Source organism: Dermochelys coriacea, chromosome 11 (assembly GCF_009764565.3).
Source record: "Dermochelys coriacea isolate rDerCor1 chromosome 11, rDerCor1.pri.v4, whole genome shotgun sequence".
Lineage (NCBI taxonomy): Eukaryota > Metazoa > Chordata > Testudines > Dermochelyidae > Dermochelys > Dermochelys coriacea.
The window spans coordinates 34,645,594-34,661,267 of record NC_050078.2 but is presented as its reverse complement, the minus strand read 5'-3'; the positions used below and the strand labels follow the sequence as shown (position 1 = coordinate 34,661,267).

Sequence of the window (15,674 nt, the reverse complement as noted above, 5' to 3'; positions counted from 1 at the left end):
ATAGTGAAAAATCTCTTCAGAAAACCCGAAGACAGCATGGAAGACACAAATCTATCTAAATTACAGAACAATACCCTCAGAGTGAGGTAAAACACGTGCAAAGCAGTTAAGAAAGACAATCAGGAGGATGCCTGTTAAAATTTCAGATTCTAAAAGCAGCAATCAATCAAACCTTGTAATATAACAATCTACTATTTGTATCAGAAAAGATACCAAATGAGGGAGAACTACATCAATAATGATAGCTGCTACTCCTAGGTTAGATATAGGTTTTGGGAAAGTTCTGAGAACAAACAAAAAACTTTTTCTAAGCAAAAAGAAAAGGAGGACTTGTGGCACTTTAGAGACTAACAAATCTATTTGAGCATAAGCTTTTGTGAGCTACAGCTCACTTCATCGGATGCATGCAGTGGAAAATACAGTGGGGAGATTTATATACATAGAGAACATGAAACAATGGGTGTTACCATACACACTGTAAGGAGAGTGATCAGGTAAGATGAGCTATTACCAGCAGGAGAGCGGGGGGGGGGGGGGGGGGGACTTTTTGTAGTGATAATCAAGGTGGGCCATTTCCAGCAGTTGACAAGAATGTCTGAGGAACAGCGGGGGGACGGAGGGACGGAGTGGGGGAAATAAACATGGGGAAATAGTTTTACTTAGTTTTACTTTGTGTAATGATCCATCCACTCCCAGTCTTTAGGGGATGAGAGCTGAGGAAGCGTTGTTCTAAGTCAGCCATAAAAATGTTGGCATACTGTGGGGCCATGCGGGTACCCATGGCAGTGCTGCTGATTTTGAGACATCACTGACTTCCTGAGGAAACTACAATCCATCGGTGATCTTCCTGAAAACATCATCCTGGCCACTATGGATGTAGAAGCCCTCTACACCAACATGCCACACAAAGATGGACTACAAGCCATCAGAAACAGTATCCCCGATACTGTCACGGCAAACCTGGTGGCTGAACTTTGTGACTTTGTCCTCACCCATAACTATTTTACATTTGGGGACAATGTATACCTTCAAATCAGCAGCACTGTGATGGGTACCCGCATGGCCCCACAGTATGCCAACATTTTTATGGCTGACTTAGAACAACACTTCCTCAGCTCTCGTCCCCTAATGCCCCTACTCTACTTGCGCTACATTGATGACATCTTCATCATCTGGACCCATGGAAAAGAAGCCCTTGAGGAATTCCACCATGATTTCAACAATTTCCATCCCACCATCAACCTCAGCCTGGACCAGTCCACACAAGAGATCCACTTCCTGGACACTACAGTGCTAATAAGCAATGGTCACATAAACACTAGGCTATACCAGAAACCTACTGACCGTTATGCCTACCTACATGCCACTAGCTTTTATCCAGATCATACCACAAGATCCATAGTCTACAGCCAAGCTCTACGATATAACCGCATTTGCTCCAACCCCTCAGACAGAGACAAACATCTACAAGATCTCTATCATGCATTCTTACAACTACAATACCCACCTGCTGAAGTGAAGAAACAGATTGACAGAGCCAGAAGAGTACCCAGAAGTTACCTACTACAGGACAGGCCCAACAAAGAAAATAACAGAACGCCACTAACCATCACCTTCAGACCCCAACTAAAACCTCTTCAACGCATCATCAAGGATCTACAACCTATCCTGAAGGACGACCCATCACCCTCACAGATGTTGGGAGACAGGCCAGTCCTTGCTTACAGACAGCCCCCAAACTGAAGCAAATACTCACCAGCAACCACACACCACACAACAGAACCACTAACCCAGGAACCTATCCTTGCAACAAAGCCCGTTGCCAACTCTGTCCACATATCTATTCAGGGGACACCATCGTAGGGCCTAATCACATCAGCCAAACTGTCAGAGGCTCATTCAACTGCACATCTACCAATGTGATATATGCCATCATGTGCCAGCAATGCCCCTCTGCCATGTACATTGGTCAAACTGGACAGTCTCTACATAAAAGAATAAATGGACACAAATCAGACGTCAAGAATTATAACATTCAAAAACCAGTCGGAGAATACTTCAATCTCTTTGGTCACTTGATTACAGACGTAAAAGTGGCAGTTCTTCAACAAAAACACTTCAGAAACAGACTCCAACGAGAGACTGCTGAATTGGAATTAATTTGCCAACTGGATACAATTAAGTTAGGCTTGAAGAAAGACTCAGAGTGGATGTGTCATTACACAAAGTAAAACTATTTCCCCATGTTTATTCCCCCCTCCTCCGCCCGCTGTTCCTCGGACATTCTTGTCAACTGCTGGAAACGGCCCACCTTGATTATCACTACGAAAGGGTTTTTTTTTGTTTTTTTTTCTCTCCTGCTGATAAGAGCTCATCTTTCCTGATCACTCTCCTTACAGTGTGTATGGTAACACCCATTGTTTCATGTTCTCTATGTATATAAATATCCCCACTGTATTTTTTACTGCATGCATCCAATGAAGTGAGCTGTAACTCACAAAAGCTTATGCTCAAATAAATTTGTGAGTCTCTAGTGCCACAAGTCCTCCTTTTCTTTTTGTGGATACAGACTAACATGGCTGCTACTCTGAAACTTTTTCTAAGCAGTGAGTCAAAAGATTTTGGAAATGGAACCAATCCAAAAAAGTACATTACAACCCTAAATCAAAATCCTGTACCAAAAGACAAGTTAACGGACCAATTACCTGAGAAAATAGTCTCAGAACAAACTAATGTTGTGACTTCTAAAGTTTCAAGAATACAACAAAGAAAAGGAGAACTGACAGCAAATAGTGCTCCAGAGAGTACAAACACAAATGCATTGTGGTCTTGCTATCAGACATCTTCAGAAAGCTGGCAAAAAAATTCCATAATGCTCAATGTTACTTCATCAAAGTTCATGAAGAATTTTATTTTGGAGTGGAACACTTACTTCATTAGGGAGATGGATTGACTGACTGACTGACACTTCTAGTTCATCAATATGAAACCATTCCTAAGACTGGGCATTGCCTAATTGAGGCTGACCACTGGGTTTTTCCAGCCTGAGTAAGATAGTGCTAGCAATCAGAACAGTAAAACTGGGTGGTGAGCAAGTGATCTTCTTGATAAAAAATTAATAAGTTTTGTTATACATAGTAATAAAACACCACATTGGCTTACCCCTTTGTCCTAGCAAACTGCCAGTCTCACTTCAATCCCTCACATCCATCTTTTATCATTATTAAGCCAAATCCTGACATTCTTATTCAGCCCCTGGAAGAATGGGATCCTTACCACAGAAGGGGTAAGAAACTGTAGACTGGGTTTACAATATCTCACACCACTTTGACACACAAGTTTGAGAAGGGTGCCTGCTGTGGGGAGCAGCCACGCCTATCCCAACCAACTTTAATGTCTCTGTAAGAGCTGACCTTATGTACAACATCTCCCCGTTGCCTCATTCAGATTACTATGATGAAGCTTATCTGACCTTAAATACATTACCCGCTGTATGTAAATCCAATTCCTTTAAACTCTCTTCTGGTGTGTGAGGCAAAGTTTCCTCACTATTACTTTTCTACCTTTATATCAAACAAATGGTATGTAACCCTTCTGCCAGGTGGAGTCAGCAGCAATCAGGGCCGGGTTCAATAACTAGAGGTTCCTTTCCATCGATACAACACAGAACCAGCTTGAGCCCCCACCCAGTAACCTGGAAAAATTACACACCACCCTGGGAGCCTCAGAAGCAATACTTCCCCACTTGCAAGCACAGAGTCCGAGTGTAGAAAAGAAACTTTTAATAAAAGGAGGGAAGTAACTCTGAGTTAATTTGGGAAAACAGTGTAAACAGGGTTCATAAACATAAACCATGAGTAAAAGATCCACGTCCAAGTAGGTTGGGCAGTGCCCTTTTCCCCTCAGGTTCTTAAGTCCAGCAACCCAAAAATCCCTTTCACATGCCCGACCCTTCTCTGCACCCTACTCACTGTTGCTGTCCTTGGTCAGTGCAGACCTAGAGTTCAGAGGTGCATCTGCAGAGATCACCTCCCACCCTGGGATGGGGGTAAAAAGGCATCTTACTCGCTCAGCTGGCTGCTCACCAGCCACCTGCTCACTGCTCTCACCGTGCAGGCCTCTCCGCCGCCAGCCTGCTGGCCGTTCATCGCGCCTCTCTGCTGCTTCCCTGCTGGTCACTCATTCGCCAGCTGACAGTCAGTCACCTTCTGCCTCTCTGCTGTGACCACTGTCTCTCAGTGATTTTCAGCTCTTTTGCAGGGTGGGCAGAAACACTGCCCCATCTCAAGTGATTTTGGCTCTTCACAGGCAGGGTAGAAACACAGTCCTACCACAACTGGTTTCAGCTCTGATTGATCAATTAAAATAACAAAAGAGGCTCCTAATGAAGCCTATTTAGCTCTATTCTTTGAACAGGGAGGAAGAACAGGTTAAGCCAGTCTAAAGGGGGGGGGGGGGTTGTGCAGCCTCCTGGCCAGAACACCAGGACTTCTGCCTTTCCCTCCACCCCTTTACTTTCACAGAACTCTGACATTCAAGCCCCTGCTTAATGAGGTTCTTTCAATTGAGGGTGCCTCCCCTCATTTGGGACAGGTTAAGCACTGTCCTGCTTTCCTGTATTCCTACAATAATTACAACACTGGTAACCATATTTCACTACCCCTGCATTCAGTACTAAGGTCATTTGTACCCAACACCAGCCAAAGCTGATCCTTTGACACAGCTGTAAATGATGAATATGTAAACAGCAGGAGCAAACTGTATTTAAATAAACACACCCCTGGTCTCTTCCCCTCCCAGCTAGCTGTCAGGGAAGCATTCATTCAGACCCTGCTTACAAGTACCATCTCCCATTTTGAACTCTCAAGTAAATTAATGTAAGTTTTAAGCTCTCATAATTTTTTACACTATTCTTTTGCTGTAAATGTTCTCATAATGGGTGCTTTGCGTCTCTAATTTTTCTCTTTTGAGGGCCTGAAACCCTCCATTCCTTCTCCCTGTGCCTGACTCTCACCTCTGAAGTAGGGTGAAATACACAGTCTTTGAGGGAAATGGAGGTGGGAGATGGTTGTATAATACAGAGACTCCTTGGCAATGGGCCCCCTGTTCTTTGTAAGCAGGTCTCACCTCAGATGTGAAAAACTCACTACACCAAACACATGTCTAACTGTATATTTATACATAAAGAGTAACGTATCTACAGAAAGCTCTTCACTTGTCAAGACTCTCAATCCCAGGTGAGGGGATGCTTTCATGAACATTTGGGTCCTGATTTTTGAGAAATCAGCCAGCTCTGCAACAGATTGAGCTTTGGAGGTTTGGGGGGGGGGGGGAATCTACTTTACTGGATAGGAAATATTGATAAGTGTAGACCCAGGTTTGATTTTATGATTTTGTTCTTTATTGCAACTAATTGTTTCTACCACTCTCTCGTGCCTGGTGAAGGAAGGTCTGGCATTAGCCCAAAGAAGAATGCTGGCAGTGCCAGAAGGCAACAAGAAGACCCACTGTCCTGACTCCTGGGTAACCCAAGAACTGTCACAGGTACACATTTCTGGCTGATAACTGCTGAATATTTTAGCAGTTATTTAATTTTTCAGTGGCAGGATGATGGACTTCTGGATCTGTATAATTTCAATGATTCTATCTTGCAGATTCCTCTGCTCCAAGCATCAGCCAGACGGAATCACACAAACGTGACAAGAAGTGCTCCAAAAGGTGATCGTGCTTTTTGCATGATGTTCCAACCTCTGCCAGCCCAAGCATCAAGGGATTGAGTTAGGGGGGGAACTCCAAATCTCAACATATTTTGTGGCCATTCTTGGGTCCTTCTGTTCTAAACCTATTGTCCCTAGCCTTTTATTGTCTATTCACAAACATCTAACATTTTTTGAATATTTTAGTTTTCCCCTGTGATCCCCTGCTATTGTCACTATTACATACTTACCCTCCAGTAAATTCAATCTAGGATTGCCCTGATTTATATAAAATGTGGTTCTGCAAACTCAAAAAACTTCAATTTTCTCCTCTTTCCCCCCAAGTGAAACTTATGTGAATTGTACAATTTCTGCATTTCTTTCCCGTCCATTCCCTCCTTACTCAGTTCAGCATGCTCATGTACTAGGTATGTAGTTATGAAGTTACAGAGGGCTGAATTTTCCTAGCAGTATAGAAGGGAATCGTAAATGAAACTCCCTAAAGCTGTTATGAGAGTTGTGACTGTTTCTCCCCATGAAGAGCATCAACACAGTGAGAATTGGATTTAAGGGCTATAATCTGAAATGTTTACTGTGAGGCTGCACATAAACATTATACCATTGAGCAGGTGCCAGGACACTTTGCATCCTACAGATGCATCCTATACAATGATGGGAGCAACATTCATATAATTAAAAAAGCCACTTTCATTCTAAGATCCTATTTTAAGGTATCTACAACTTCCTAGAAAATATACACTATCAGCTGAAATGTCTCTATCTTGTTCTCAAGCCAAAGATGCATATTTGTAAATTTGGGAAAGAGCCCATTCAGCTGGTTGTGTGTTATTTCAGCATGGTGGAAAACTGTTGATGCTTTAAGGAATGTTTAAGATGATTTGTCTGTTTGTGATCAGCCATCTCAAAAATGGCTTTCATTTGTGGAACTTAGCACATATATCATTTTGAATGTGTGGTGGCAGAAGTGGAGTAGAGAACACATCCACTCTAATTAAACACCTACAGCTTATGCAAAGTTAGCTATAAAATATCTTACTACAATACTGCTCAACTCCAATTTTAGATATTTTTATACATGTAAAATATTTATAGAAAACGTTTCTACATACAGCTGATTTTTATGCAAAAGCTCTCTGATAAGTGATATATACTTTAGTTTCCAACATTAATATTTATCATGATAGGTTATTGGTATAAAACATCAGTATACCTGCAATTTCTTCTAAAGAATTAGCTCTCATGTCCAGTAGAACTGTACCATTCAGGATACAACTTCTCAACTCAAACAAGCTATGAAGTGACAGAGTGGCAACGTATGGTTTGCTCCATCTCTCTCCACCATCCTCTACATCTTCTTCAAACTTCAACCATCTATGCAAACAAACAGCTTAGTAAGCCTTTATATATAGGAAATGAAAAGTGAGTTATTTTCATGCATATTCAATGGATACTATCAAATATTTTGTTTGGTTTTATTTTATACTCTATTGTTTGCAGGAAACATGAGACCATTCCCTCCCCCCAAATAATTTTGTCCCATACCATTTGTCGAACATTTATTTCATCCTGAGAGTTGAAGGAGAAAGCAGATAAAAAATAACATAACATGTTTTGTTTTGTGCAACTTTGGATAATGACCTGTCATGTCTAAAACTGCTTTGTGTGTCAGAATCATTGATAATGTATGTCAGAAAAACTCTGGGAATGTGTAGTGGTAAAGAACTGCTACAGAATCAATATAAATGCTTGAAAAAAGTAAACTGAACCCCCCTCCCCGAAATTCCATCATGTAGAGCAATACTGACACTCAACAGAACAGATCTCCGCTACTTGAGCTAATGAAGTAACTGGTAGCAATAGTAGGTTGTTATACTCTACATAGCCCAGGCACTAGAGAGGGATGAGACATATGCTTTGTCAGTGGATTCACAACTATTTGCTGGCAGCAGAAGAATTAGGAACTCAGGACTTCTGGGTTCATTTTCAAGTTTTGGAACAGAGTGTGGTCTAGTGGTTATATACTCTTCTGCCCATGTCCCCCCGCCAAACCTGTCTCTGCCCCCCATTCCTGTCTGTCCTGCCCCAGCCCCACTTTGTTCCTATACATCATCCCATCCCCCTACACACACACAGACAGCTCCTGCTCCCTCTCCCCCTGTTCCTATCTACTATCCACTTTGCTCCTATCCACCCCCATCCCAGGCTCCTACCTTCCACCCTCTTCTCCTATCCAACTCTCCCAGGTCCTGCCCTCCACCACCTCTGGTTCTATCCACCACCCAACGCCTTGACTTTTGCCCCCTCTCTTTCTTCTGCTGTCCAACTCCCCCAACTCATGCCTCACTCCCTCTCTGGTCCTTCACATTTCCATTCCCTGGCTTCTGCTCTCCTCTCCCTATGCACCTATATGCCCCTCTAACCTCCTCCTCTCCCTCTGCTCCTATTCAACTCCTGTCCCACTCCCCACCTCCACTGGCCACCCCATCCCAATCTTGCAATCCATTTATCTCCTCCCTCCATGCTCTCCCCACATCTCACTCATCACACTTCCCCCTCTACATTCCAATCAAGTCACTCCCTCTTTCTCCTCTATGCTGCCTGGTCACCAGCAAAGCACAGGAAACGGTCTCCCTGCATACAGTTACAGTACACTTTGTCACAGTGGCTCACATCAGCCAATAGCAGCATTTGCAGAGAAAGTCCTGCTCAGCCTCCTGCACCTTCAGGCTGGACCATGCCAAGTACAGAGGAAATAGTCACAGAACTTAATTTCTAAACTTTAACAAGTCTCTACTGAGCATATGCAAGGTGGGATTTTCCAAAGGCTTAAAACTTGGCCAAATTTGAGTGGATTTCCACATGGACAGCAAAACTTACATCTCTGACACAAAGAGTGTCCCCAGCCAAATTTAAACTACCTTGCTCAACAGAATAGAGGTACCAGACCTTCTCAATGAAATGACTATGAATTTTTTAACATGGGCAAAAATGTTTCCTCTAATTTCCTTCTTGAGAGCACCTGAACTATTTTAGCTGAAACTATTCAAACAAAATTCAGCCTGAGGCAGACTCCTAGTATGGGAAATTTCAGCCAGAATGGTTAGAGTTTGGGAAAGTTATAAGAAACTGAAAATATGGAAAGTATTAGGCAACACTATCAGCTCTGCCTATAAGAAGAAAGTTTGGACAAGAGACAAGAAACTAGTAAACACTTTAGGGGGAAAAAAGTCCTAGACTGCTACACTATCTCTCCCCAAAATACTCTGTTAGCCATCTTATGAAAATTTGAATTGCACATCCGCATTTTTATATATATATATAAACAGCCAAATTCTCTGCTGGTTTCACTATAATTAATTCAGTGGAGTGACACCAGAAGAAAATATGACCCAAACTCTCTCCGTACTACATGGCATTCTATTTTGTCATTAGTCTTATAAATAAGAGTCCTTTTTCCCCACTATCTTACACCTTGTATATAGACATAACAGAGTTCAAACTGAGGAGTGCGGAAGGAGAGTGCGAGAGGCAGATCCTTGCTGCACCTCTTCCAAAAGAAGACCGCTCTTTGCAATACAAATTCTTTGTGAGGACCAACCACCCTAAAATGTTTTAAGAGTTTCCTGTGCCATGAAAAAGTTATTATGCAAGGCCTTCCTTCAACCAAACAAAACTAGTTTTTGGTGTCAGGATTCCCTGTGCTATCACTTGACTCCTGACTGAGGTGAGATTAACAAAGCATGCAGTTCTCAAGTGTTTGCATTAGTATATTCCACCGCAACACTACAAAGGGAGATTGGTTCTGAAGTTTAATGGAATAAAACCTGAAAAAGGAAACAGGCTATTTAATTTCATTTTCAAAATATCTTTTGTGGGTGAAATTCATCCTTGTGTTGATGGGGCTAATCCAGGGCCTATGTCCTATTTAATTCTCACTTAAACCTGTAATCACTTGAATGTTTCATGAGTCTTGGGCTGATGCTCTGTAGATGGCTGAATTTCACACACAGAAGTTATTCAGAAAATAAAACTGCCTGTATTGTGTTTCAGGTCTCATAGTTAAGCTCCGATACAATCTTGGGGGAACCTGAAGTTAATTAGCTACTCCTGCTAGCTAGTGCTTCACTTGCTAGAAACACTATTTGAAGCCAAGATACTGTATTTTGGAGTAAGTGTACCTGAGTGTTTCCTTCAACACTCAGTTAAATTGGGGGGATACTTTTAAATTAAATGTTTAATGAGGATAGAAGAAAAGGGCTGAAAAGATCTATTTCTGTTCAAGAGGCCATAAAAATGATAACATTTGCAATTATAGTCGCAGAGGTAGTGGTTTAATCATAACGTGGAAATTGAATGCAAACTATTCTGCTTCATTGCCTATCTTTGATCACCCAACACTTTCTTGTGAATGGCCTAGGCAATGTTAATCTTCATATGATATCAGCCATGAGATGGTGGTTTTCTACTGATTTTTTCTGCACCGAAGGATCACTATACTATTTTCTGACACACAACCCACAGGCATCTATAGAATTCCAGGCTTTTGGTCTTCTGAGTCACTTTTTCAAAATTAAATGCCAAACTCCCTTAAGGCCTGCATAGGACATGAAACAAAAACAGCATACACACAGAACATGATGTAAATTGAGTACACTCTTTGGTATGTTTCTCCTAAGTATGCCCTGGGATGTTCAGCTCTCTATGTTTTCTGATTAAGGAATGGGTAGATGGGTAGTATTTGGTGTTCTCTATAATGAACATTGACTTAATAAAACAGGCTTGGTGACTTAGAACCAAACAACCCAAACCATAAAATACCAATATTAACTATTGTTTGTCATTATAAATTTGATGGATTCTATGACTTTACAGTTAGCGATTGGTCGCACATGATTATATCTATATATAATTATATATATATTATTTCACAACAGAATATTGTGTTAAGATTTCATTTTCAATTTGCAGTTATTGCTTTTCTAGATGAGTCCAAATCAATGGTTTTCAAATAAGTGTACTTTTCCCACACAAAATTACACCAGTTGAATCAAACAGTGTTAGAAAAAATCATATGATGTGGTAAAACTTGATGTGAAAACTGTAATATTCCACATTCCCTGGGATTGGCGAAACTCTTCATAACATATTTGAGATCAGATTTAGCATTCTATACTGCATGTTCAATCATATTCTGCCTGGTGTCTTTTGCTTTCAGAGTATCTCATGAAAACTAGTTTGCCCTTTGTCTTTTTTATAACTAGTCTGCAGTTTAGGAAGACCTGCATTTTGCATTGGTCCTTCTCATTATATAATAGCATCAAAAATATTTCAGATTATATCTCCTATCTCTTAGAATCTTCTTTTGTAAATCAGTATCTCTCTGTAATGATGTATCCAGAAATAAACTCAATAGCCTAGGCACAGTTATACCAGAACTATATCAGAAGAAACTTTTACCTCTACTCAATGAAGTGGTGCCTCTGCATTTGCTGCCCTATTACATCAGATACTCATTCTAACCTGCTGTCCAAGACACTTTTAACATTACTGCTTTCCAGGATTCTTCTTCCTCTTGAATATTTGCATTTTGGGTGGTTTATTTAAGAACATAAGAACAGCCCTACTGGGTCAGACCAAAGGTCCATCTTGCCCAGTATCCTGTCTTCCGACAGTGGCCAGTGCCAAGTGCCCAAGAGGGAATGAACAGAACAGGTAATCATCAAGTGATCCATTCCCTGTCACCCATTCCCAGCTTCTGGCAAACAGAGGCTTGGGACACCATCCCTGCCCATCCTGGCTAATAGCCATTGATGGACCCATCCTCAATTAATTTATCTAGTTCTTTTTTTAACCCTGTTATGGTCTTGGCCTTCACAACATCCTCTGGCAAGAAGTTCCACAGGTTGACTGCGTGTTGTGTGAAGAAATACTTCCTTTTATTTGTTTTAAACCTGCTGCCTATTAATTTCATTTGGTGACCCCCTAGTTCTTGTGTTATGAGAATTAGTAAATAACACTTCCTTATCTACTTTCTCTACACCAGTCATGATTTTATAGACCTCAATCATATCTCCCATTAGCCATCTCTTTTCCAAGCTGAAAAGCCCCAGTCTTATTAATCTCTCCTCATATGGAAGCCATTCCATACCCCTAATAATTTCTGTTGCCCTTTTCTGAATCTTTTCCAATTCCAATATATCTTTTTTGAGATGGGGCAACCACATCTGCACACAGTATTCAAGATGTGGGCATACCATGGATTTATATAGAGGCAACATGGTATTTTCTGTCCTATTATCTACTCCTTTCTTAATTATTCCCAGCATTCTGTTTGTTTTTTTGACTGCCTCTGCACATTGAGTGGATGTTTTCAGAGAACTATCCACAATGACTCCAAGATCTCTTTCTTGGGTGGGAACAGCTAATTTAGATCCCATCATTTTATATGTATAGTTGGAATTATGCTTTCCAATGTGCATAACTTTGCATTTATCAACATCAAATTTCATCTGCCATTTTGTTGCCCAGTCACCCACTTTTGAGAGATCCTTTTGTAGCTCTTCGCAGTCTGCCTGCGTCTTAACTATCTTTAGTAATGTTGTATCATCTGCAAATTTTGCCACCTCACTGTTTACCCCTTTTTCCAGATCATTTATGAATATGTTGAATAGGACTAGTCCCAGAACAGACCCCTGGGGGACACCACTATTTACCTCTCTCCATTCTGAAACCTGACCATTTATACCTATGCTTTGTTTCCTATCTTTTAACCGGTTACTAATCCATGAGAGCACCTTCCCTCTTATCCTGTGGCAGCTTACTTTGCATAAGAGCCTTTGGTGAGGGACCTTGTCAAAGGCTTTCTGAAAATCTAAGTACACTATATCCACTGGATCCCCTTAGTCCTCATGCTTGTTGACCCCTCAAAGAATTCTAGTCGATTGGTGAGGCATGATTTCCGTTTACTAAAACCATGTTGACTCTTCCTCAACAAATTATGTTCATCTATATGTCTGACAATATTTTTCTTTATTATAGTTATAGGTCTGATGTGTTAGTTTGCATTTTAACAAACTGAGGCTCAGTTTATTTTCCATCCATGTTTCTAATCTCGTTAGGTCCTTTTGCATTACTACTTTGCCTTCTCTCTTGGGTGTTCCCAACTCCTCCTAACATAGTAGTGTCTGCATGTAAACATGAATTTTAATCCCTTTTTTAGATCAATATAATAAGAATCGTCCTAACACAGAGCCTTGAGATGCCTTAATAGACATTGTGTCATTATCCTATGTTTATGGTCTTTTAGCAGTTTTCCATATATGTCAGTGATCGTATCCAAGTCAATCTGGTTTTAGTACTAAAAATATTTGTATGAAAACATGATCTTTATTTCTTACGATTTCATCTTGCACTACTAGATAATGGTTCTGATGCATGCTACAGTAGCACAACACTGCTGATGCCATTCTCTGAGCAGAATGTCCCATCTCTTCTAAGAAATGCTTCCTGAATTGGTTTTCTTCTCTATATTTTGAGTTGGATACACTACCTCATGTGATACTTGTTAACCATGTCAGGAGATTCTTACTTAAAACAAGGAATAAGCATCAGTAACAGAAACTCTAAAAGGAACAAAGACCTAATCTTTATGCAAATGTATCTGGTGAGGTTTTTTTTTTTTTAAAGGGAAAGGGCGGATAATAACCCAGAGTTGGGTCTTTATCAAGCCCCTGACTTTATCGCCAAACTTCAGGAACATAAAAGGTTTAGGAGTACGTGTGGTACCTTAGAGACTAACAAATTTATTTGAGCATAAGCTTTCGTGAGCTACAGCTCACTTCATCGGATGCATTCGGTGGAAAAAACAGAGGGGAGATTTATATACACACACAGAGAACATGAAACAATGGGTTTTAACATACACACTGTAAGGAGAGTGATCACTTAAGATGAGCCATCACCAGCGGGGGAGCGGGGAGGAGGAAAACCTTTCATGGTGATAAGCAAGGTAGGCCATTTCCAGCACTTAACAAGAATGTCTGAGGAACACTTGGGGGTGGGGGAGAAATAACATGGGGAAATAGTTTTACTTTGTGTAATGACTCATCCACTCCCAGTCTCTATTCAAGCCTAAGTTAATTGTATCCAGTTTGCAAATTAATTCCAATTCAGCAGTCTCTCGTTGGAGTCTGTTTTTGAAGTTTTTTTGTTCAAGGATAGCCACTCTCAGGTCTGTAATCGAGTGACCGGAGAGATTGAAGTGTTCTCCAACTGGTTTTTGAATGTTATAATTCTTAATGTCTGATTTGTGTCCATTTATTCTTTTACGTAGAGACTGTCCAGTTTGACCAATGTACATGGCAGAGGGGCATTGCTGGCACATGATGGCATATATCACATTCGTAGATGCGCAGGTGAACCAGCCAGAACACAATGCTATCCACAGCCCCAGAAACAACTCTGACATCATAATCAAAAAGGCTGACAAAGGAGGTGCTGTCTCATCATGAATAAGTCGGATTATGAACAAGAGGCTACTAGGCAGCTCTCCAATACAACTTTCTACAAGCCATTACCCTCTGATCCCACTGAGGGTTACCAAAAGAAACTACAACATTTGCTCAAGAAACTCCCTGAAAAAGCATAAGAACAAATCCGCACAGACACACCCCTGGAACCCCGACCTGGGGTATTCTATCTGCTACCCAAGATCCATAAACCTGGAAATCCTGGACGCCCCATCATCTCAGGCATTGGCACCCTGACAGCAGGATTGTCTGGCTATGTAGACTCCCTCCTCAGGCCCTAAGTTACCATCACTCCCAGCTATCTTCCAGACACCATTGACTTCCTGAGGAAACTACAATCCATCAGTGATCTTCCTAAAAAAACCATCCTAGCTACTATGGATGTAGAAGCCCTCTACACCAACATGCCACACAAAGATGGACTACAAGCCGTCAGGAACAGTATCCCCGATAATGTCACGGCTAACCTGGTGGCTGAACTTTGTGACTTTGTCCTCACCCATAACTATTTCACATTTGGGGACAATGTATACCTTCAAATCAGCGGCACTGCGATGGGTACCCGCATGGCCCCACATATGCCAACATTTTTATGGCTGACTTAGAACAACACTTCCTCAGCTCTCGTCCCCTAATTCCCCTACTCTACTTGCGCTACATTGATGACATCTTCATCATCTGGACCCATGGAAAAGAAGCCCTTGAGGAATTCCACCATGATTTCAACAATTTCCATCCCACCATCAACCTCAGCCTGGACCAGTCCACACAAGAGATCCACTTCCTGGACACTACGGTGCTAATAAGCAATGGTCACATAAACACCACCCTGTATCGGAAACCTACTGACCGCTATTCCTACCTACATGCCTCTAGCTTTCATCCAGATCACACTACACGATCCATAGTCTACAGCCAAGCTCTACGATATAACCGCATTTGCTCCAACCCCTCAGACAGAGACAAACACCTACAAGATCTCTATCATGCATTCTTACAACTACAGTACCCACTTGCTGAAGTGAAGAAACAGATTGACAGAGCCAGAAGAATATCCAGAAGTCACCTACTACAGGACAGGCCCAACAAAGAAAATAACAGAACGCCACCAGCCATCACCTTCAGCCCCCATCTAAAACCTCTCCAATGCATCATCAAGGATCTACAACCTATCCTGAAGGATGACCCATCACTCTCACAGATGTTGGGAGACAGGCCAGTCCTTGCTTACAGACAGCCCCCCAACCTGAAGCTAATACTCACCAGCAACCACACACCACACAACAGAACTACTAATCCAGGAACCTATCTTGCAACAAAGCCCATTGCCAACTTTGTCCGCATATCTATTTAGGGGACACCATCATAGGGCCTTATCACATCAGCCACACTATCAGAGGCTCGTTCACCTGCGCATCTACCAATGTGA

The 15,674-nt window shown here is 41.5% G+C and overlaps 1 protein-coding gene across 5 annotated transcripts in view; it reads right to left on the bottom strand.

Moving 5' to 3' along the window:
* SLC4A10 (solute carrier family 4 member 10) overlaps positions 1-15,674 on the bottom strand; it is a 282,938-nt gene that overhangs the window by 91,127 nt on the left and 176,137 nt on the right. For all 5 annotated transcript variants that reach the window (XM_043505193.1, XM_043505194.1, XM_043505195.1 and 2 more), the window contains exon 5: positions 6,928-7,088. In XM_043505193.1, the coding sequence (XP_043361128.1) occupies positions 6,928-7,088 (161 nt within the window). The remainder of the gene's footprint in view (positions 1-6,927; positions 7,089-15,674) is intronic.